This window comes from Notolepis coatsorum (genome assembly GCF_963971535.1).
Source record: "Notolepis coatsorum genome assembly, chromosome: 15".
Lineage (NCBI taxonomy): Eukaryota > Metazoa > Chordata > Actinopteri > Aulopiformes > Paralepididae > Notolepis > Notolepis coatsorum.
Window position 1 is genome coordinate 27623019 of NC_140179.1, and position 25124 is coordinate 27648142.

Here is a 25124-nt window from a genome sequence, read left to right on the forward strand (position 1 = left end):
TCACAGACAACAGCTCAACTCATAAACTTGGGTATCATGGAACCTGCCGGAGTTTACCACTGGTAGTTTAAGTGTACATGTACATTTACACCCCTATAGTTTACCACTTGGTAGTTTACCACTTGGTAGTTTATCGCTGGCATTTACCACTTGGTCGGCCGTTCGAGTGCAACCTCCTGATGGCAAACTTGAATATTTCGGACATTACGAGTGGGCGAGGAAAGGCTGAACACATGGTGACAAACGCTGGTCTGAACTCTGCATGCGGCGGACCTCATCGCTCTGGACTCACCTCAGTGACGGTTGAGACAGGGAGCACTGTCTTGAGAAGGGAGGTGATCTGTGCAGAGATGGAAGTATTGCGCAGGGCAGATATTGGGTAGTTGCCTTGGATCATGTGGTTTCTGTCAGAATGGGAATAGATAAGGAGATGTATTTATTGTAAAAGATAACATTTGAATACAGCCTTCTCTATAGCAGTAAAGAACTGAGGCATGAATCAAAACCAGAACGGCACCCAGCAAGGCGCTACACTCTTCGACCTGTAAACTTGCCCTCTAGTCAGGGCCGGAGCTAGCACATTTGGTGCCCTAGGCAAGCGTCACTACTGGACTTCAATGGGTATAGGGGAGGGGTTAGTATTGCTGGCCACACCTCCGGCTCTGCCAAGAGAAGACTCTAACCCATGCACCAGACCATGTCTGATTATGAACCTGTCCACCAAGTTTGAGCCAAATCGGAAAAGAAATAAACGAGTTATCATCATTCTGGGCAGAAATGGTCCTTTATTACACTGTGTCATTTGGGGATTGAAATCTGAACCTAGTCAACAACAATAGTGTGTGATGTATCTTTTAGTACTGAATAAGTAAAAGTGTCCCGAGAGCGACCCGGGATGCTTCCTGAAGCTGGAAACCATCCTGCCCTCCCACCCATCATGTCCTCCCACCATCATGCCCTCCCACCATCATGTCTTGTCCTGCCACCATCCTGCCCTCCCACCATCATGTCCTCCCACCATCATGTCCTCCCACCATCATGTCTTGTCCTGCCACCATCCTGCCCTCCCACCATCATGTCCTCCCACCATCATGTCTTGTCCTGCCACCATCCTGCCCTCCCACCATCATGTCCTCCCACCATCATGTCCTGCCCTCCCACCATCATGTCCTCCCACCATCATGTCCTCCCACCATCATGTCCTGCCCTCCCACCATCATGTCCTGCCCTCCCACCATCATGTCCTCCCACCATCATGTCCTGTCCTCCCACCATCATGTCCTCCCACCATCATGTCCTGTCACCATCATGTCCTGTCCTCCCACCATCATGTCCTGTCCTCCCACCATCATGTCCTCCCACCATCATGTCCTCCCACCATCATGTCCTCCCACCATCATGCCCTCCCACCATCATGTCCTCCCACCATCATGTCCTCCCACCATCATGTCCTCCCACCATCATGTCCTGCCACCATCATGCCCTCCCACCATCATGTCCTGCCCTCCCACCATCACTGCCACCATCATGCCCTCCCACCATCATGTCCTGCCCTCCCACCATCATGTCCTCCCACCATCATCTCCTCCCACCCATCATGCCCTCCCACCATCATGCCCTCCCACCATCATGTCCTCCCACCATCATGTCCTCCCACCATCATGTCCTGTCCTCCCACCATCATGTCCTCCCACCATCATGTCCTGCCATCATCATGTCCTCCCACCATCATGTCCTGCCACCATCATGTCCTGTCCTCCCACCATCATGTCCTGTCCTCCCACCATCATGTCCTCCCACCATCATGTCCTGCCCTCCCACCATCATGTCCTCCCACCATCATGTCCTCCCACCATCATGCCCTCCCACCATCATGTCCTGCCACCATCATGTCCTGTCCTGCCACCATCATGTCCTCCCACCATCATGTCCTCCCACCATCATGTCCTGCCACCACCATGTCCTGTCCTGCCACCATCATGTCCTCCCACCATCATGTCCTCCCACCATCATGTCCTGTCCTGCCACCACCATCATCATCAAAAAACAACTAAAAACACATTTGTTTAGACAGACATTTGGTCATAGGCACTCTTTCTTGTCCTCACTGTTCCTATAGTTTTGTTTTTTAATTAGTGACTGATGATTTTATCAAAATTATTTTATTCTACTTTTTTTATCTGGTTTCACTGTTTTTTAACTGCTGTCTGTTGTTGTCATTTATTTCTGTTTTTGTTTTTGTTTTTGTTTTGTTTTATATACTAAGCTGTAGTGTAAAGCACCCTGTGCATTCGTGCTGTGAACGGTGCTATATAAATAAAAGTCATTCATTCATCCATTTATCATTCTGAGGTTAGTGTTGTTACCTGACGATGCTGGGCAGGTTGCCCTTGGCCGTCCAGAAGTCTTTGTCCTCCTTGGACATCTTGTCCATGGCCGACGAGCTGGGCACCAAGAGGGTGACGTTCATCTCCGACAGAGACCGGGACAGACCCGAGTCCTTTGACATGAGAGGAGACACAGGGAGAATTATATACTACAGCAGATAACAGCAAAAGGGACCAGTTGACGCTTGAGGGATACATGGACTGCATTTATATATGTTATATAATATATATTATCTTTTATAACCGTATACATATATTTATTCTTACCGTATATATATATGTATATCCACATCTGTCTGTACATACCTGCATATAATCCTTTTTACATACATTTTCTGTAGATCTGTACATATCCCTTACCTACTCTTACTAGTTACGCTGCTGGCCAGTATGACTTTATCATAACACTATACCTGTATCACTGTACATACATCTGATTACCACTATTACTCAGTAGTACTAATGTATTTATCTTATACCCAGCTTAATCACATGTACATTGTATATTACTATTGCACTTTACATTCACGTTACATTTCCACTCTGGTTGGATGGCAAACTAAATTGTGTTGTACTGTACTTGTACTGTATAATGACAATACATTTGAATCTAATCTAATCTAATATTCAGATTTCACAAGACTTGAATGAGCGAGAGAGGACCTGTACTTACAGTCAACCATTTAATGAACTCTGAGGCCTCAGGAATAGCCATCAGCTCCTGCAGAGAGACAGAGAGACACACAGAGAGACAGACAGACAGACAGACAGACAGACAGACAGACAGACAGACAGACAGACAGACAGACAGACAGACAGACAGACAGACAGACAGACAGACAGACAGACAGACAGACAGACAGACAGACAGACAGACAGACAGACAGACAGACAGACAGACAGACAGACAGACAGACAGACAGACAGACAGACAGACAGACAGACAGACAGACAGACAGACAGACAGACAGAAGGTTGGTAGACAGACAGACAGACAGACAGACAGACAGACAGACAGACAGACAGACAGACAGACAGACGACAGACAGACAGCAGACAGACAGACAGACAGACAGACAGACAGACAGACAGACAGACAGACAGATTAGGTGGTAGACAGACAGACAGACAGACAGACAGACAGACAGACAGACAGACAGACAGACAGACAGACAGACAGACAGACAGACAGACAGACAGACAGACAGACAGACAGACAGACAGAAGTTAAGGTTGGTAGACAGACAGCGGTAGCTCAGTGTAGACAGTGGATTATACTACAGACAGACTGTACCGTTTCTACGGTGCCATAGCACACTGTCCCGTCCCCGAGTACCCGTCCACACACACACTCCCAGCGCCCGGACAGCAGCTGACAGCTGGCCTACAGGACAGAGGAAAGACTTTGAGGATCATTGTTAAGAAACCAGGCCTCACGGTGTCTTCTTCGTTGGTCTGGCTATGGAGCAGTTTGTATAGTGGGACATTTGAGATATTTTGAGGCCGTGAGAAATCTCATCACTCACCAAGTAATGGCAGCCTCCGCTTTGTCTCGCACACTGATTGACAGCTTCACAGTCTCTCCCCGTGCCGCGGAAACCAGCCTTACACATACAGTCACTCTGCAAAAAAAGAAGAAGAAAGAAGAAGAAGAAGAAGAGGAGAAAGAAAGAAGAAGGAAGTAAGAAGAGGCATATTATGTCCCTGCAGATGTACGTCGCTTGATCTGTGTTGTTTTAATAGGGGTCAAACTGAGTTTAACCAATCATTTTCAGCTGATAGTGTATACTATATATAATCATAGTACAAATGATTAGGTGAGGGTGTGAAGTTACATGAAAGCTGTATTTAATTTAAACTAAATAATAACAAGATAGCTGACAAAACAAAATAGCACTGAAGAACCATAATGCGTCCGTAGAGATTTTTGGGACAATCCATGTAGATACAATTTTAAAATAGTCAATCCAAATCACTTGGAGTGAGTGTGAATGTGATAAATCACCAGAAATTATCAACCTCTACTGTCTTTACCTATATGAACACAATACTCTAACTTAACCATCTTTAGACAATAACGGTTTAAAACATCTTTCCTCTGAAAACCTAAAACAGACTTATGCTATGATTCTTTGTCTGAGGTACTCTGTGTTTTTTTAACCATCCACTACATTTACATTTACATTTAGTCATTTAGCTGACGCTTTTCTCCAAAGCGACTTACAAGTTCTGTACAACAGGCTAAGGCCCCACATAGTGGGGCTTACTGTGGACGGACCGGACGCGTCTATACTTTTACCAACCCATTTCCAGTTCTGCGTTTGCGTTCTGCAATCTGATTGGCCACTGACGTTTCTGGTCATGTGACATGTGCGCCAATCGCGTGACGCCTGTTTCTGCGCCTATTTCCGCCTCGAACAGCCTGCAAACTACCTAACGCCTAGTTTATCACTGGTTAAGCTTAGGCGACTCTTTCGAAGTTGGTTTAAAGGTGACATGCATTATAATGTCTTTTTTGAGTCTCTAGCATTGTATTATAGTAATAGTGAGTTAGTATCAATGTGTTTTTGTGTCTAAATACCATATTGCGGATTGCTCTCATTCAGGTCCGACCATTTCCTACTCGATTGAATTAGGTCATTCTGATTTGACTCGCAACGTGACGTCACGATGCAGAGGATGGAGCAGATAGTGATCCGATTGGCTCTGTGGTTGTAGCGCACCAAACAGGGTTTGACAGAGCGAGCGAGAGAGAGAGAGAGAGAATCAGATAGACCCTCGCGACAGAGCACACATACACACTGTGCCACACGCTACAGCTGCTCCGAATCGAGAGAGAGAGAGAGAGAGAGAGAGAGAGAGAGAGAGAGAGAGAGAGAGAGAGAGAGAGAGAGAGAGAGAGAGAGAGAGAGAGAGGAGAGAGATCACTGTGTAAATACTCTGCGTGCAGGTCCCCTTCTCTATCTCTCTCTCTCTCTCGATTCGGGAGCATAAGCTGTAGCGCGGCACAGTGGTAGACTTCCTCGAACGGGAGAGGGAGATAGAGAGAGAGAGAAGGGGACCTGCACGCAGAGTGTTTACACAGTTCTCTCTCTCTCTCTCTCTCTCTCTCTCTCTCTCTCTCTCTCTCTCTCTCTCTCTCTCTTCCTCCACCTCTGTCTCTCTCCTCCACCTTTTGTTTCTCTTCCTCCACTTGTCTCTTTCTCTCCTCCATCTCTCTCTCTCTCTCTCTCTCTCTCGCTCTCTCTCTCTCTCTCTCTATCTCTCTCTCTCTCTCTCTCTCTCTCTCTCTCTCTCTCTCTCTCTCTCTCTCTCTGTCTGCCACTCGCAGACTGTGTGGATGACTGTCACTGAAAGTGCTTATGGGCGGAGCCAGGCCAATAACAGGCTGAAATCTTGAGGCTGGAAAATGATGCTTTTGAGTACTCCATTAGAAATATAAAACAATGATTATTTTTTTAAATAAACCTTACAGATGTCTTCCATAGACTCACAGGAATTGTGTAAAGTTGCCTTCGACAGAGTGCCTAAGCTTAACCGGTGATAGAAACAGGCGTCACACGATTGGCGCAGATGTCACATGACCAGAAACGTCAGTGGCCAATCAGATCAGATCAGTTGGTAAAAGTAATGACGCGGACCGCACTCTGCGCGGCATCTCCACAGTCGATTGAGGTTTCATAGTCGAGGGTACCACCGCCTACCAATTTCCTACATTTCTTGTGCCAGTTTACTACATTTCCCTCCACCCCGTCTTACCAGGCCAGGCCCCACGAAGATGCAGGTGGCGTTGGAGTGACAGCCTCCCCTGTCGGCGCCCTCACAGTTGTTGGAGGGCTTGCACTCGTCCCCGTCCGCCTCCCACCCTGTCAGACACTGGCACGTGTGGGAACTCGGTCCTGTCTTTATACACTTGGCCTGCCAGGGGGCAGAAGAGAGCACACCTTATAGGGCAGAATAATAATTGGAGAATAATGTGTATTTCTGCTTGATTAGATATAGTATAGAGAGGCAGGGACCAGAGAGGAGAGGAGATTAGATTAGATTCAACTGTATTGTCGTTATACAGCACAAGCACAGCGTGACGAAAAGAGGTTTGGCATCCATCCAACCAATGTAACAGTAAAGTGCGATAGAAATATACAATGATTAAACTATAGGTATAAAATATATAGATTAGTACTACTGAGTAATAGTGCTAATCAGATGTATGTACAGAGTTGTAGTATTAATATGTAAAGTGATACAGGTATAAGTAGTTAAGGGATATGTACATAGATAGTTGATATAGTATCTACAGATATGTAAAAGGTTTATAGGCACGTATGTACAGACAGATGTGAATAAATATACGTACATATGATACTCAGACAGATAAGGATATATATATATATATATATATATATATATATATATATATATATATATATATATATACATACATATATATATATATATGCTGTAAATATAAATTATATAAATATATATATGGTATACGGCACATAGATGACATGCAACAATGGTCAAGGGCCAATTTGGGTGCGATTATATATGCTCCATATATGCTCCATGCTTCATCACTCTGGAATAATTTATGTCACCAGACATTATGTAAGGGATAATGTATAGCTACGAGGTCATTGTCGCAAAATATTTGACCGACACGGAGTTTAGAATACCGAGGCGCAGCCGAGGTGTTTTAAACGTAGTGAAGGTCAATTATTTTGCGACAATGACCGAGTATAGCTATACATTATCCCGCTTATTACATGGCTAACTTACTAACAATATACCTAATTAATTTTACACCATCGACAAGACGAAATCAAATGCAGACGCAGTTGTTCTGTGGCTCCGTCCGCTGTCAGCCCAAATAAAGTTATTATTATCGCCGGCAGGTGTGTGGACTGATTGCACTGCTGCAGTGTGTGTCAGTGGGCTTGATTGCGAACAGCTGCGAACAGCGGTCATTATTGCTCGGCAGAGGTCCGTTATCGAGTAATAACGGACCTCTGACTGTTAAAACGCCATGTGTAATAAGACCATATAGTTCATATGTAGTTCTCTTTAGCCAGTAATAAGCTCCCTCCCTCCGCCCTGCAGGCAGGTATAACGGAGCCTTCTGTATGTATTTTATGTATTTTGTATTTTATCTTAACTTTTTATCATGTCTATTTTATTATCTATTCTATTTTATTATATTATTACATTGTATTTTTGCACAATCGAAGGCGGGCATGGCCACCTTAATTTCACTATATGTCTTGTGTATGTATGTGATGATTAAACCTCTTGAATCTTGAATGTATGAGTCTCTTTGCCTGGCTGGCACTGTCCAGTGCTGAACTGGACAACTAGCACTGGACAGCGAGAGGCGACTGAAAACAAAGTGTCATTTCTCATAATCTATATGTTATTTGATAGTAACATTTTTATATACATAAGTAATAGTCACACTGGTTTAAATAAACAATTTGATAGTATTTTTCATCTTTGCTGAGCAAGAGTTTTGTGCAACAGGAATTAAAGGCCTGTTCCGTATAGACAACTGTACCAAATATAGGTTGAGTTCAGTGATTGAAGCCAATAAAAGCCTGGGCTATTCATTTAAGCTTCATGGTACATTTGTTTTACATTTGTGTCCTTCACATTTTATGCTCTAGTAATGAGACCGTAGCTTTTTATGAATTTCGACCGGAAGAGTTTGTATGGAGCAGTTTCACTGTGTCTCTGTTGGGAGGGTGTGCTGTTCAGCCCAACTCCATGATTTATCTGCAATATTCTTTTTTCATGAAAATGTTACATGCAGGTTTGGCTATTTCTATGTGACATAACACTAACCTTTACGTCATCGCCAACTAAAATGCCTAAAAGGAACCCTACATGCTTGTTTAAAGGAACACACTTATGGGAAATGTGCTTACCGTCATCTCTAGAGTCAGACAAGAAGATAGATACAAATGTTCTCTCTGTCCGTTCAGTAGAAAGCTATCCGGCTACAAGTTAGCCTAGTTTAGCATAAATGAATGATAGCGGATACGGACCAACTCCGGGAGAGGTGTTTTTGGCCAACACCTAGGCTAGTGAGCCCTATCCTCTTCCATTCATTTGTGCTAAGCTAGGCTAGCTTGCAGCCAGATAGCTTTCTACTGAACGCACAGAAAGGAAATTGGTATCTCTCTTGTTGTCTGACTCTGGAGAAGATGGTGAGCGCATTTCATTGTCATTTTATCTGCCACCTCAAGCTCTTAGATCGACAACAGCCTTAAATATTTTATTATAATTTGTATCATTATTTTATGTTGTTTTTATCATTTTATTTGTTATTCGTTAATGTCTTATTTTACTGTTATTTAATGTGTTCTTATAGTTTACAGTCTACTTTTGCTATTATTATTATTTTAACTATTTTACTTTTCAGTCTTTATTATTATTATTATTATTATTTTATTTGTCGTTTTTTATTGTCTTACTTGTCTTACTTATTTGGCTATTTTTTCACTTTAATGTTTTTTTTTATCCTTTTGTTTAGTTTTTTGTGTAAAGCACTTTGAGCTGCAATCTGTATGAATGGTGCTACTGTATATAAATAAAGTTATTATTATTTCACATAATGTTGCCGTGTTCCTGCTGTAATATTTACAGCAGTAAATATCGCGTGTCTCTATATACCCCTAAATATCGCGACAAAAGACAACAACCTGAGACTTACGTTCACACTGCAGCCTCCCCGGAGAGGTGGGGCACACGGGTCCTGTGCCACACAGCTGATGCCATCGCCTTCATAGCCAGGCGTACACACACACCTGCACACACACACACACACACAGCAAATACAGTTATCCTATTTACCTGTATCATGTCTCCTACTACCTGTACCCCCCCCCCCCCCCCCTCATGCTGCTATGATGCCAGAATTTCCCCAAGGGGATCAATAAAGGAATATCTTATCTTATCTTATCTTATTTTCAGTTTTTAAGAGTAAGTCATTTATAGTAGGGCTGACCCCTATTAGTCGAATAGTCGACTAATCGATCGAAAGGAGCCGTAGTCGACTGCCAACCTCTTAGTCGAATGCAAAAAATATATAAAAATTTATTATATATATATATATATATTTTTTTGTATCATTCTTTCCAAAAGAAAAGAGGCCTAGAAGCGTGGTTAACGCTAATGGCACTCATACCAGAGGCTAACTGCCTACGAAAACAGGCACAGAGGCACTGAAAGAGGATTTCACCCATCTAATGAACACACTAGACTAGACAAATATCAAGATGTATCCATCAGTGGACCAATTGCATGCTTTTGCTCCTATTAACCATTGTATTTCGCCTGTAAAGAAACAGTTTATTTTCTTAGTGCATCACGTTAAGTCAAGTAATTAATTTCCAACACTGGCCACCATTGAGCGTTCACACATTGAGCGTTCACACATTGAGCGTTCACACATTGAGCGTTCACACATTGAGCGTTCACAGATTGAGCGTTCACAGATTGAGTGTTCACACATTGAGCGTTCACACCATTGAGCGTTCACACATTGAGCGTTCACACCATTGAGCGTTCACACCATTGAGCGTTCACACATTGAGCGTTCACACCATTGAGCGTTCACACCATTGAGCGTTCACACCATTGAGCGTTCACACCATTGAGCGTTCACACCATTGAGCGTTCACACCATTGAGCGTTCACACCATTGAGCGTTCACACATTGAGCGTTCACACATTGAGCGTTCACACATTGAGCGTTCACACATTGAGCGTTCACACATTGAGCGTTCACACATTGAGCGTTCACACATTGAGTGTTCACACATTGAGTGTTCACACATTGAGTGTTCACACATTGAGTGTTCACACATTGAGCGTTCACACATTGAGTGTTCACACCATTGAGTGTTCACACCGTTGAGCGTTCACACATTGAGCGTTCACACCGTTGAGCGTTCACACCATTGAGTGTTCACACCGTTGAGCGTTCACACATTGAGCGTTCACACCGTTGAGCGTTCACACCATTGAGCGTTCACACCGTTGAGCGTTCACACATTGAGCGTTCACACCATTGAACGTTCACACCATTGAACGTTCACACATTGAGCGTTCACACCATTGAACGTTCACACATTGAGCGTTCACACATTGAGCGTTCACACATTGAGTGTTCACACATTGAGCGTTCACACCATTGAGCGTTCACACCATTCATTGTGAAAAGTGAGTTTGATCTGTTTTCAGGCCTATTTCTCCAGTCAGCTGCTGGATATTTCCTCATTTCCCGACCTGGATATTTAATATCACGCTTATGAATCTTCAAGTGACCTAAAAAGATAATGACTATTTCTGTCAATGGTGATTCAAAATCAGTGTGATTGACATATGATGTAAATGGTGCATTTAATTAGTACTTTTATCCAAAGCGCTTTACAATTTTGATCCTCACATTCACCCATTCACTCACACACTGACAGCAGAGGCAACCATGCAAGGTGCCAACCTGCTCATCGGGAGCAGTTAGGGGTTAAGTGTCTTGCTCAAGGACACTTCGACACGCTGCCCGGGAGGAGCGGGAATAGAACCGGGAACCTTCCGATTACGAGGCGACCACTCTAGCTCCTCACTATGCCCCACTACGCAACACTCTTGGTGTGTGAGTGAACATGAGGCATAAGCTGTGAAGTGCTTTGAGTGCTCAGAAGACTAAAAAAAAACGCTATATAAATGCAATCCATTTATTGTAGGGATGCTCGATATTGGCTTTTTTACAGATACCGATATACCGATATTGTCCAACTCTTAATTTCCGATACCGATATCAACCGATACCGATATATGCGGGGATCCCCCCCCCCCCCCAAAAAATGGAATAATTTCAGGTAATTAACATTACATATCTCTTGTTGTGGAATTAACACAACATTATGCATACTTTTGACAATAAATAAAATATGAATTTGTTCTTACTTGCTTGCCTGGGTAAATAAAGGTTAAATAAATGTAAAAAGATTTTTTTTTAAATAAAAACAATATATTTTTTTAAACCGATACCGATCATTTCCGATATTACATTTTAATGCCAATATCGGCCGATAATATCGGACATCCCTAAGTGCAATCCATTTATTGGGTTGTCAATAACTACAAAAGACCCCACACACACACGCACATAGACGCCTGGCCTTACGAGCACACGGAGCAGCTGCTCTCCCACTATTGAACTTGGGGGAGCAAGGATATGATCTTGCTCCACCACTTTTTGATCATATGAAAAATATGATATACCCCCCCCCCCCCCCAATATATAAATCTAACCATAACTACGTAATTTCAATCAAATTAATAATACGCAATGACACTTAATAACACGTTTTTAAGTTTCCAAAGATTGCGAACCCCCCCCCCCCCCCCCCCCCTGCCCCATTATGGTTTGATCCAGTTCCTCCCATCTCCAGCGCGTAGACCTTGGCTCACACTGCCTCACAGCGCTGCAGTCTGGCTGCAGGAGTCAGTGTAAATATCAAAGCCCACAGAGTGTGTCATAATATTGGTGGCAGGCAGGCAGGCTTTTCCAGTAAGTTGTTCAAATAAAAGGATTATGTTAGACATAAGTTACTATTGAGTGGTAGTAGAACTTCTACGGTTCTACCACGCAATACATAAAAGTGTTTCACGGTCCCGAATTGCGATCTGGTCATACGGTTTCCTCGAATAAATAATAATAACGTTTCCCTCTCTGGTTGGCGTTAGCTTTAGTGCTAGCCGCTAGCTAACGTTATCTAGATATGTGGTGTGAGCTGGATGACGTTGACTTCATTTCCAAACGTTAACGCTATCGCTATCTATATGGCAGACGAGCAGGGCCGGATTAACGACGGCCGCGGCCCGTGGGCCTATAGTGACGAGGGGCCTCCATTTTTTTTTTTTACTTTTTTACTTTTTTTTTTTTTTTTGATCGATGTCATGACTGTGCACTGCAGACTCAGGGAGGAGGCAGAGAAGGAGAGAAAGAGACACAAGATTTACAGGTAATGGAAATATATCTTTTTTCTCTTTCTTATTAAAAACTTGGCCTATTTGAAAGGAGATTGATTTAATAAAAATGAATGAGCGAAAAATCAATATACAGTGTATATACAGTATAATATATTATTATTATTATAGTAATTGGCTATCATACTGCAATATAAACTGAGTTTTATAGTGAAAAGAGCAGCTTTATTGGTCAAGATTGAAGGCTCTATATTGCAGGAAATTGCACGTACAGGTTCATTAAATTTAAAAAAAAAGTCTGCCATGGAGGGGGTCGTGCCCTTGCCTGTCCAAAAAAATAATAATTATAATAAAACATTTTTTTTATAAAAATAATATTCTTGCACCCCCACTTTCAACTATAACTAGGCGGCCATGCACACGCACACATACTTTTCTGTCTTCCCGATGGTGCAGAGGGCGTGGGCGTGGCAGAACTGAACCTGGCTTCCACAGGCCTGGGTCCGACGCTCGCAGTTCCTCCCGGTGTAGCCCTCCAGGCAGGAGCCCTCCTTACAGCGCCCGTCTGCGCCCACGCGGCTGTCGCAGATACCGTGGATGCACTCGCAGGCTGGGGGTACAGAGGGGGACAGAGAGGGGCAGAGGGGGAGAGAGGGGGACAGAGGGGGAGAGAGGGGCAGAGGGGGAGAGAGAGGGGCAGAGGGGGAGAGAGAGGGGCAGAGGGGTACAGAGGGGGACAGAAAGGGGCAGAGGGGGACAGAGGGGGACAGAGGAGGACAGAAGGGGAGAGAGAGGGACAGAGAGGAGGACAGAATCATGAACCTGAGAGACGTGTCACCGACGGAGTAAGATGAAACGGCTCTGTCTGAAAAGCACATACTGTAACTGCACCTCCAAAAGAACAGTAACTAGATTATTCCTAGTGTACAATATATACTAACATCTGTGGTCAACTTTGACCTAATATATACCAGTCTTTACTAATAATCCATACAGCACCTATACAATTTAAATGGGAGGATACTTTTGACTGCCCTATAACCATGGAAACAGGTTTTTGGTTTGATATATAAAACAACTGTTGATTCATTTACAGGGTATTTTTTTATTGAAAATAATTTATAATTTTGGGGTATTAGTGAATTGCGGTATTAGTGATCAGATGAATACTGGCTTTGATTTATGGAATCTGAGTCAACTGTTCACCTTTTTTGGTATCGACATTTAAGAAAAAGAGAAAAAGACAAATGAAATCAATCTGTTTACTGGCAAGTTATGCTAACGTGAAATTGTACACATGCAGGTTGATTCATATAAAACAATCAAGCAGAGCTCCCGCCAAGTCTTAGACACATAAATCAATCCACCTTAACTGACAAGCCCCTATCAATCCACCTTAACTAACGAGCCCCTATCCATCCAAATAAGAGAAATAAAAATAATTCATTCTTGAAGCTAGAATTTCCTGGGTACTGTAGTTTTTTTTTATTTCAACGCTCATTGAGAGCTCTGGGTGCCCTGTGCTCATATGACTACAAATCATCATCATTCCGTGATTCAAAATGGCCGACCTCCGCGAAAATAAGATCACATTTCAAAAACAAAAATCTCACTAATAACACTTTAATATACTCGTTATTTGATCGTTATTTCTTTTATTCGATATTTTTATTCATTACAGGCAGACAGACTCGGAGTTAACATGGGGAATCAGCCTGAGAATGTAAAAGTGCAATACCGGCCGCATCACGCTAGACGGCGGTATCGAGCACCCTTTATACGCTTGTATCTTTCTCTGTGGGACAGCCAAACGTCTCCGGTTTCATGTTTCCTTGTCGGGCGAGGGCAACCGTTCTGCCGCTTCAATCGAAGCACATCAAATAACCCCGATCCATATGTTGTGGGGGATTATGCCGTGGGCCAAATGGACATTGGATATACCAGATGGCGATCAAACAATTGGAATATTATTTTTGGAATACTCCCGATCACAGGTAAGAAGGATCTGACGTCAATTTTAGCTTGATCCTGCAATGCTTTCACACCGATCGGGCTGATAAGTGTTTTTAGTGTTCAATGCGAATGCCGTTACTGACAATCAAATAATCAGAAATTACCCGCCCCCCCCTTTCATGCATTCATGATGGAACATAATACCTATGATATAGATTTGATTTCGGGATAATAGCGTATACAGGCTAGAAAAGGCAATGTCTATAGTGGAATCGACGTATATGGCTTTATCTCAGCATTTCATGAATTAACCTAGACCGCTCTAAAACCATACTTATAACCACCACGGTATAACACGGGAACGTATGGATGGATTTTTTTTTTATTTTTCACATATTGAACGATAGATAGGTGATGTCAAATGGGCCATAGTATTGTATCCATAGCTATAACATAGAATATAGTTATAGCTCTACAAACAAGGTGACTCAGTCCTATCTTTTGGCAATGCGACCACAGGGCCATGGCTAATCCCCGGCAGTCAATGAGTTAACTAACGAGCCTCTATCAATCCACCTCAACTAAGGAGTAGGGATGCTCGATATTGGCTTTTTTACCGATACCGATATACCGATATTGTCCAACTCTTAATTTCCGATACCGATATCAACCGATATCACATTTTAATGCCGATATTGGCCGATAATATCGGTAGGCCGATAATATCGGACATGCCTACTAAGGAGCCATTATCAATCCACCTTAACTAATAAACCCAGAGGTGAAGCTCACATCTTTTTGACATAGTTATAACAAGCTACCAAAATTAAGCTGACAATTATATTTGTATGCGGTTGCTTTAAATGAGAAATTATTTCTAAATGGCTATACATTTTTACAAATTTTAGAAATTTGGATTTCTACTGTGGAGGAAATATAGAGCTTGTCTCTTCCTCCTATTCCAGCCCCTCAGAGAGCATGTATTTAACCCCTCCCCTCCATTTGACCCATCTTATGGGTTCCCCCCCCCCCCCCTCCTCCCCCTCCTCCCCCTCCTGACTATGAAGGAGTCCTTCCCACGTCATTCTTACTTCTCCTTCCGGGTCTTGTAGCTGATAACCTGGGCGAGAGCCACTCAAGCCATATCTCTAACTATTCTGTATGTATTGATCAATCTGGCTAATAAATCGTATTAACCGGATCCATTTGACTGAATAAGTTATTCATTATCTACAACAACACTACACTAGACAATGTGAACTTTCAGATGAAACCGTTGTCTTGTAAAGTCTGAGCGTTGGGAGGTGACAGTGAATGAAGGGAGGTCCATGGGACGTACCTTTGTCACAGTCAGGTCCGGATCTGTTGGGGTCGGTGCAGAACTGGCAGCGGGACCCTCTGTACTGGGCCTCACAGATGCAGGTTCCATTCCCCTCCATCCCCTCCATGCACTGAGTCACGGACCGACGCAGACAAAGAACACGCTCAATATTATACTGTTGTGACTCTACCCTTGTTATGGTTTGTAACCGACCCCAATCGCACAACACAAGACAGGTATGATGGTTTGCCAAGAAACAGATATTTATTGAACAACAGGGAAATACAGGGAAAAGGGCACTGTCCCTTTAAGGGAGAAATCACAAATACAGGAATATAATATGAGGGGAAGGAAAGGTGCCTTTAAGAGGCGGGCAGGAAGGGGGAACACTAAGGGAAAGTAAGGGAACGCCTAAGGGAAGGTTAAGGGAACGCCTTGGGACAGAGGAACTAGAGACTAGGTAAACCAGGGACAAGGAGAACTAGGGAGAGAGGACTAGGGACTAGGAGAGCTAGGGAACAGGAGAAACGGGGACTAGGGGAACTAGGGACAAGGAACTAGGTGGAACTAGAAGGGGGAGAACTAGGGAACAGGAACTAGGTGGAACTAGAAGGGGAGAACTTGGGACCAGGAACTAGGTGGAACTAGAAAAGGGAGAACTAGGGAACAGGAACTAGGTGGAACTAGAAGGGGAGAACTTGGGACAGGAACTAGGTGGAACTAGAAAGGGGACTGAGGCCCGCGGAGGCGGGCTGGGGTACAGGGAGGAACTGGGGACTGGTGGGAAAACATCTGGGCCGCTCTGCAGGACAGAGGAGAGAGTTAATGCACAAAAGGGAAAAAACAGAGCAGGTGCAGAACAGTCCAAATAACAAAGTGAACAAAGTAATAATATCTTCGTGTGACAAACACACAGGGGGAGATGTAAAGTCCAAAAATACTATTCTAAGTGAGAACCAAAAACAGAGGCATTACGCTGGGAGATGAAATGTCCAAACTAACTAACAGAGGCAATACGCTGGGAGAGTGACATCACAATCAAAACTCACCCAGGCGTATGCGTAAAGGTACAGGAACAGCAGCGGGAACGGGGGCAAGGGCACTACGCTGAGTGAGTGACATCACAATCAAAACTCACCCAGGCGTATGCGTAAAGGTACGGGGACAAAGGTACGGGGACAGCAACGGGAACGGGGGCAAGGGCACTACGCTGGGTGAGTGACATCACAATCAAAACTCACCCAGGCACATGCGTAAAGGTACAGGGACAGCAACGGGAACGAAGGCATCGCCACCGGGGCGGCTGGCTGTCCGAGCCGAGGGAGAGAGTGCTGGAACAGTGGCGGTGACGAGGGCATCGTCCACCGGGTAGCCGCTGTCGGAGCCGAGGAACAGAGTGCTGGAACAGTGGCGGTGACGAGGGCATCGTCCACCGGGTAGCCGCTGTCGGAGCCGAGGAACAGAGTGCGCGCCACACCTTGGTGTGCGCGTCGGAACAGGGAGCTGGAACAGTGGCGGTGGTGAGGATGTCGTCCACCGGGTAGCCACTGTCGGGCCGAGGAACAGAGTGCGCGCCACACCTTGGTGTGCGCGTCGGAACAGGGAGCTGGAACAGTGGCGGTGGCGAGGATGTCGTCCACCGGGTAGCCACTGTCGGAGCCGAGGAACAGAGTGGCGCGCCACACCTTGGTGTGCGCGTCGGAACAGAGAGACGCATCGGGGTGCGTCTGCCAGGAGGAGTGTGCCAAGCACGAAGGTCTGGAAGATGCGCATCTGTGCGCTGGTACGGAGGAGCGTGCCAAGCTCGAAGGTCTGGAAGATGCGCGTCAGTGCGCTGGTACGGAGGAGCGTGCCAAGCTCGAAGGTCTGGAAGATGCGCGTCTGTGCGCTGGTACGGAGGAGCGTGCCAAGCTCGAAGGTCTGGAAGATGCGCGTCAGTGCGCTGGTACGGAGGAGCGTGCCAAGCTCGAAGGTCTGGAAGATGCGCGTCAGTGCGCTGGTACGGAGGAGCGTGCCAAGCTCGAAGGTCTGAAGTGGAACACTGGAATACCTCCCGTAGAGGATTAGAGAGCGCAGTACAGTGTCTCCCTCCAGGCAAACGGCGGCAGGTGGCGAAGGCTTGAGCGCATCTGGCGCGCTGGTCTGGAGTGGAACACTGGAATACCTCCCGTAGAGAATTAGAGAGCGCAGTACAATGTCTCCCTCCAGGCAAACGGCGACAGGTGGCCAAACACGAGGATCCTTGGAAGATGCGCGTTGCGCGCTGTGGACTGGAGAGCGTCTGCGCTGGTCTGGATGTGCGTCAGGACGACAGCTGCGCGGGGGGTCTGAAGTGGATGACTGGGATGCCTCCCGTGGAAGTCTAGGGAGCGCAGACCAGTCCCACTCTCAGGCAACGGCGACAGCAGGCGAAGGCTGGAGCAAACATCTCGACGCCGGAGAATGGAACAGCATAGGCAGACAGAGGATCTCCCGAAAGAGTCTAGATGTTTAGAGAATATGACTCGGCAAGTATACAACACGACCCCACGCCAAAACGAGGGGAAGCGCCCTGGTATTTAAAGCCCACAGGGGGACTAATTAGCCTGCCACCACAGGTGCGAGAGATAATAGAATATCAAACAGGTGTGGCCACTAAGGGTAAGGAACGAGAGGGTGGGGGCTAGAGAGAGTGAGTAGGGAATTCCTAACAGTAGGCTTAAAGAAGACAGAGAATAGGGAATTCCTAACAGTAGGCTTAAAGAAGACAGAGAAAAGGTAGTGAGCAGCGGGCAAAACCTCACAGTATCCCCCCCTCCAACGGGAGCCACCCGGCGACCCAAAACAAATACAGACAGAGTGGCAGGGGGCAAAACAAGAGGTACTGGCCAAGCCAGCAGGGGAAGCCACCACAAGAGTGGGGCTAGCAAAAGAAAAAGGGTCGCCGAGGGGTAACTAGGGTAGCAGAGGGGCAACTGGGGGAACTGGTCTAGAGGAACTGGGTCTAGAGAACTGGTCTAGAGAACTGGTCTAGAGAACTGGGCTAGAGAACCGGGCTAGAGAACTGGTCTAGAGAACTGGTTTAGAGAACTGGTCTAGAGAACTGGTCTAGAGGAACTGGGTCTAGAGGAACTGGGTCTAGAGAACTGGTCTAGAGCAACTGGTCTAGAGGAACTGAGGGGCAAGCAGGGTAGCAAAGGGGTAACCATGGTAGCACCGGGAAAGGGCTAGCAGAGGGAAGGTTGCTGCCAGGGCACTGATAGCTACAGGGCCTATGCTAGCTGTACTGCTACATCAACATAGAGGCTGCGCAAGCTGCCGGAGCCAGGCTAGCAGAGGGAAAGGGTAGCTGCCAGGGCACTGATAGCTACAGGGCCTATGCTAGCTGTACTGCTACATCAACATAGAGGCTGCGCTAGCTGCCGAGCTAGGCTAGCAGAGGGAAAGGGTAGCTGCCAAGGCATGGCTAGCCACAGGGGGGTCAAACAGGGCAAAACGGGAAGCAAACAGGGGAGCTAACCGGGGAGACTAACAAGCTAAACAGGGGAGTAACAGGCTAACAAGGGAGCTAAACAGGACTAACAGGGAAGCTAAACTGGGCAAACAGGGAAGCTAACAGGGCCAACAGGGGAGCTAGAGGGGAGACTAACAAGCTAACAGGGCTAAACAGGGGAGCTAGAGGGAACAAGAAAAAAAAAGGCAAACTCAACATACACCGTCTGTGCTGGCTGGGGTCGTCGATTTGGTGGGGTCGTACTGTTATGGTTTGTAACCGACCCCAATCGCACAACACAAGACAGGTATGATGGTTTGCCAAGAAACAGATATTTATTGAACAACAGGGAAATACAGGGAAAAGGGCACTGTCCCTTTAAGGGAGAAATCACAAATACAGGAATATAATATGAGGGGAAGGAAAGGTGCCTTTAAGAGGCGGGCAGGAAGGGGGAACACTAAGGGAAAGTAAGGGAACGCCTAAGGGAAGGTTAAGGGAACGCCTTGGGACAGAGGAACTAGAGACTAGGTAAACCAGGGACAAGGAGAACTAGGGAGAGAGGACTAGGGACTAGGAGAGCTAGGGAACAGGAGAAACGGGGACTAGGGGAACTAGGGACAAGGAACTAGGTGGAACTAGAAGGGGGAGAACTAGGGAACAGGAACTAGGTGGAACTAGAAGGGGAGAACTTGGGACCAGGAACTAGGTGGAACTAGAAAAGGGAGAACTAGGGAACAGGAACTAGGTGGAACTAGAAGGGGAGAACTTGGGACAGGAACTAGGTGGAACTAGAAAGGGGACTGAGGCCCGCGGAGGCGGGCTGGGGTACAGGGAGGAACTGGGGACTGGTGGGAAAACATCTGGGCCGCTCTGCAGGACAGAGGAGAGAGTTAATGCACAAAAGGGAAAAAACAGAGCAGGTGCAGAACAGTCCAAATAACAAAGTGAACAAAGTAATAATATCTTCGTGTGACAAACACACAGGGGGAGATGTAAAGTCCAAAAATACTATTCTAAGTGAGAACCAAAAACAGAGGCATTACGCTGGGAGATGAAATGTCCAAACTAACTAACAGAGGCAATACGCTGGGAGAGTGACATCACAATCAAAACTCACCCAGGCGTATGCGTAAAGGTACAGGAACAGCAGCGGGAACGGGGGCAAGGGCACTACGCTGAGTGAGTGACATCACAATCAAAACTCACCCAGGCGTATGCGTAAAGGTACGGGGACAAAGGTACGGGGACAGCAACGGGAACGGGGGCAAGGGCACTACGCTGGGTGAGTGACATCACAATCAAAACTCACCCAGGCGCATGCGTAAAGGTACAGGGACAGCAACGGGAACGAAGGCATCGCCACCGGGGCGGCTGGCTGTCCGAGCCGAGGGAGAGAGTGCTGGAACAGTGGCGGTGACGAGGGCATCGTCCACCGGGTAGCCGCTGTCGGAGCCGAGGAACAGAGTGCTGGAACAGTGGCGGTGACGAGGGCATCGTCCACCGGGTAGCCGCTGTCGGAGCCGAGGAACAGAGTGCGCGCCACACCTTGGTGTGCGCGTCGGAACAGGGAGCTGGAACAGTGGCGGTGGCGAGGATGTCGTCCACCGGGTAGCCACTGTCGGGCCGAGGAACAGAGTGCGCGCCACACCTTGGTGTGCGCGTCGGAACAGGGAGCTGGAACAGTGGCGGTGGCGAGGATGTCGTCCACCGGGTAGCCACTGTCGGAGCCGAGGAACAGAGTGGCGCGCCACACCTTGGTGTGCGCGTCGGAACAGAGAGACGCATCGGGGTGCGTCTGCCAGGAGGAGTGTGCCAAGCACGAAGGTCTGGAAGATGCGCATCTGTGCGCTGGTACGGAGGAGCGTGCCAAGCTCGAAGGTCTGGAAGATGCGCGTCAGTGCGCTGGTACGGAGGAGCGTGCCAAGCTCGAAGGTCTGGAAGATGCGCGTCTGTGCGCTGGTACGGAGGAGCGTGCCAAGCTCGAAGGTCTGGAAGATGCGCGTCAGTGCGCTGGTACGGAGGAGCGTGCCAAGCTCGAAGGTCTGGAAGATGCGCGTCAGTGCGCTGGTACGGAGGAGCGTGCCAAGCTCGAAGGTCTGAAGTGGAACACTGGAATACCTCCCGTAGAGGATTAGAGAGCGCAGTACAGTGTCTCCCTCCAGGCAAACGGCGGCAGGTGGCGAAGGCTTGAGCGCATCTGGCGCGCTGGTCTGAAGTGGAACACTGGAATACCTCCCGTAGAGAATTAGAGAGCGCAGTACAATGTCTCCCTCCAGGCAAACGGCGACAGGTGGCCAAACACGAGGATCCTTGGAAGATGCGCGTTGCGCGCTGTGGACTGGAGAGCGTCTGCGCTGGTCTGGATGTGCGTCAGGACGACAGCTGCGCGGGGGGTCTGAAGTGGATGACTGGGATGCCTCCCGTGGAAGTCTAGGGAGCGCAGACCAGTCCCACTCTCAGGCAACGGCGACAGCAGGCGAAGGCTGGAGCAAACATCTCGACGCCGGAGAATGGAACAGCATAGGCAGACAGAGGATCTCCCGAAAGAGTCTAGATGTTTAGAGAATATGACTCGGCAAGTATACAACACGACCCCACGCCAAAACGAGGGGAAGCGCCCTGGTATTTAAAGCCCACAGGGGGACTAATTAGCCTGCCACCACAGGTGCGAGAGATAATAGAATATCAAACAGGTGTGGCCACTAAGGGTAAGGAACGAGAGGGTGGGGGCTAGAGAGAGTGAGTAGGGAATTCCTAACAGTAGGCTTAAAGAAGACAGAGAATAGGGAATTCCTAACAGTAGGCTTAAAGAAGACAGAGAAAAGGTAGTGAGCAGCGGGCAAAACCTCACAACCCTCTTATCCAGTGGGGAGGGGAACAGGAACAAAGCCTTTCTTTACCGCACCCCCCCCCCCAAAAAAGAGATATACGCTATTTTTATAAAAACCTATACACACTATTTATATAAAAACTATTAAAACGAAATATATATAAAACTAGCATGCTAGCATGAAATATCAACTGTTTCAAGTTAGATAGATAGATAGATAGATAGAGATAGAGAGAGAGAGAGAGAGAGAGAGAGAGAGAGAGAGAGAGAGAGAGAGAGAGAGAGAGAGAGAGAGAGAGAGAGAGAGAGAGAGAGAGAGAGAGAGAGAGAGAGAGAGAGAGAGAGAGAGAGAGAGAGAGAGAGAGAGAGAGAGAGAGAGAGAGAGAGAGAGAGAGAGAGAGAGAGAGAGAGAGAGAGAGAGAGAGAGAGAGAGAGAGAGAGAGAGAGAGAGAGAGAGAGAGAGAGAGAGAGAGAGAGAGAGAGAGAGAGATAGAGATAGATAGATAGATAGATAGATAGATAGATAGATAGATAGATAGATAGATAGATAGATAGATAGATAGATAGATAGATAGATAGATAGATAGATAGATAGATAGATAGATAGATAGATAGATAGATAGATAGATAGATAGATAGATAGATAGATAGATAGATAGATAGATAGATAGATAGATAGATAGATAGATGTTGGTGGTGAACTGCGGTGGTGGGGCTGACCTGGCCGTGACCCAGACAGGCGGTCTGGAACCCCCCAGGGCAGGGCATGCAGTCTGGACCATGGAAGCCCGTGCAGCACACTGGAGTCTGGGCATGGAGCAGCATGCAACATGTAAACAACAACATTCATTTTGGACCCGCCTAATTTTTTCAAATGATAAATTCATTATTAAATAATATTTTTGGGGGAAAAGCAATACTTTTATTCTGCACCTTTATGAAGGCTCTGTTGATGTGTTTAAAAAAAAGTAAGGCTGTCAAAGTTAATGCGGTATTAATGCGTTAACGCACAATTCTATTAACACTATTAATTAAATGTATTTAATTTTTTTTTACTAGACTTCACTCAGGTGTATTATTGATACTATTGATCATTGATAGTATGTTTGTTTCTGACTAAAAGTGTGTGTGTGTGTGTGTGTGCAGCTTGCGTTTGCGTGTGTGTGTCATACGATCTCCAAATGATTACCAGTTAATTCGTTAAGATAACATTATTATATCCCCGGTCTGAACATGACCTCATCACCGGCCACCAATCACTGGTCATAAATTGACTTCCAACAACACTATGACATGCCCTGTGTGTGTGTGTATGTGTGTGTGTGTGTGTGTGTGTGTGTGTGTGTGTGTGTGTGTGTGTGTGTGTGTGTGTGTGTGTGTGTGTGTGTAAGTGTGTGTGTGTTATGTCTTGTGTGTGTGTGTGTGTGTGTGTGTGTGTGTGTGTGTGTGTGTGTGTGTGTGTGTGTGTGTGTGTGTGTGTGTGTGTGTGTGTGTGTGTGTGTGTGTGTGTGTGTGTGTGTGTGTGTGTGTGTGTGTGTGTGTGTGTGTGTGTGTGTGTGTGTGTGTGTGTGTGTGCGTGCGTGCGTGCACGTACCATTACAGTTGCATTGCAGGACAGGGAGCAGCCTCTGGCAGTCAAGGGTGACTGAAGGATGGTGATACGGTACAGACAGCCAAAAGTGAAGGTCTGTACAACACACACACACACACACATTTTAATACTTTATTTGGTTCCACAAATTATATTACATAAACAGGGAATCAAATGTATCGGGGCCAAGCAGCACTGAACACTTAAGGGTACACATAGCACCTCCTTCTCCACGTGGCTAAGCTGCCAATAATAGCTGAGACAGCAATATTTGGCAATTTGTTTGGCTTTTCTTTTAGACATTGCAGCAATTCTCAGACCGGTCATGGTGGATTTGTGTACATGGCCAAGACTTCCGAACACAAGTACACCATATCTACACCTATACCCAAGGTCAGTCATCACACTGAGCAGTGGTTGGTATTTGATATACTTGTCCCGGAAGGCCTGGTCCATGTACAGGTCAAAGGTACAGCCTACTTCTATGACCAGCACCTCTCCGTGGCTGGTGTCAACAAAAACAACGTCCGGTGTATTGGGTATGTTAGCAAAAACATCGTTGGTAAGGCCAAACCACTCTGGTTTCACTCTGGCATGTTTGTACATTGTTGCACTAGATGGTGATATGTTCCGTACCGCATCAGACACAATGTCCACAATACGGTCATGACGAGCGATGTACAGGTGTTTGTATGCATTACATCCGTTTGTTATGTGTGCAATGGATTCTAGGTGTTGTGAATCCTGATGGTTTAAACAGAATGGACTGTGAGTTTGAGGATACCAAGTGGACAGATTGTATTGGGTGGGTAATACCTGCAGTCTTGCTTTGATGGTAAATTTTAAAACATCCTCACCAACAGCGGCGTTCTTATACACTGAGTGTGAGACTGAGTGGTCAGCAAACTCCAAACAAGCTAGTTTGCCCTGTAGTCTGAGTCCACACCAGTGCTGCCTGATCTCAGACTGCTTCATGCTAAGCAGAACCCTCCTTGCAGAGTCTCTGTGCAGTTCGACAGTCTCTTCCTGCGGTGTTGTGATGTTGGCCTTCACAACCACACAGGGGTCTGTGATAAGTTCATCAGAGACAGGGACTTCATTCTGTGTGTTGGTGGGTCTTGTCCATTTCAGCTGAACTCCAGTCTGGTTGCAGAGGTCATTGAGATCTGGCCAGTCAGACCAGACCCCGAAGCCCTTGGCCCGAGAGTCCAGTTTCCCAGAGTCTTTCTTCCTGAAGCCGATGAAGTTATTCTGGTCTGCGGTGGCCAGGGGGATCTTCCTTCTGCGTAGATCCAGCAGGAGAGAGGCCCTGGCCATTTCTCTGACGGTGACATCATCATTGTTAAGCATGTGGAGCAGGTGGGCTAGCCTGGTGGCGATGTAGGTCCACTCGACATTGGGGACTCCCAGCCCTCCCTCTCCACATGGGAGAAAGATCATGCCCCGTGTGGAGTGTGTGTTGAGGCCTACCCACTTTCTGACCAGCTGAACAGTTTTGTTTGTCATTTCTCTCAGTGCCTTGAGAGGGATGTGTACATTGGCAAAAAGGTGTTGGATTTTAGCCAGAGCCA

At 46.4% G+C, this 25124-nt stretch overlaps 1 protein-coding gene across 1 annotated transcript in view; it reads right to left on the reverse strand.

The window, feature by feature from the left end:
• stab2 (stabilin 2) overlaps window positions 1–25124 on the reverse strand; it is a 156672-nt gene that overhangs the window by 78111 nt on the left and 53437 nt on the right. Inside the window, 11 exon segments of the mRNA XM_084330948.1 lie at window positions 293–404; window positions 2367–2500; window positions 3061–3108; window positions 3682–3771; window positions 3914–4009; window positions 6147–6305; window positions 9100–9193; window positions 12816–12993; window positions 15676–15787; window positions 22683–22769; window positions 23557–23649. Coding sequence (XP_084187074.1) covers window positions 293–404; window positions 2367–2500; window positions 3061–3108; window positions 3682–3771; window positions 3914–4009; window positions 6147–6305; window positions 9100–9193; window positions 12816–12993; window positions 15676–15787; window positions 22683–22769; window positions 23557–23649 — 1203 coding nt within the window.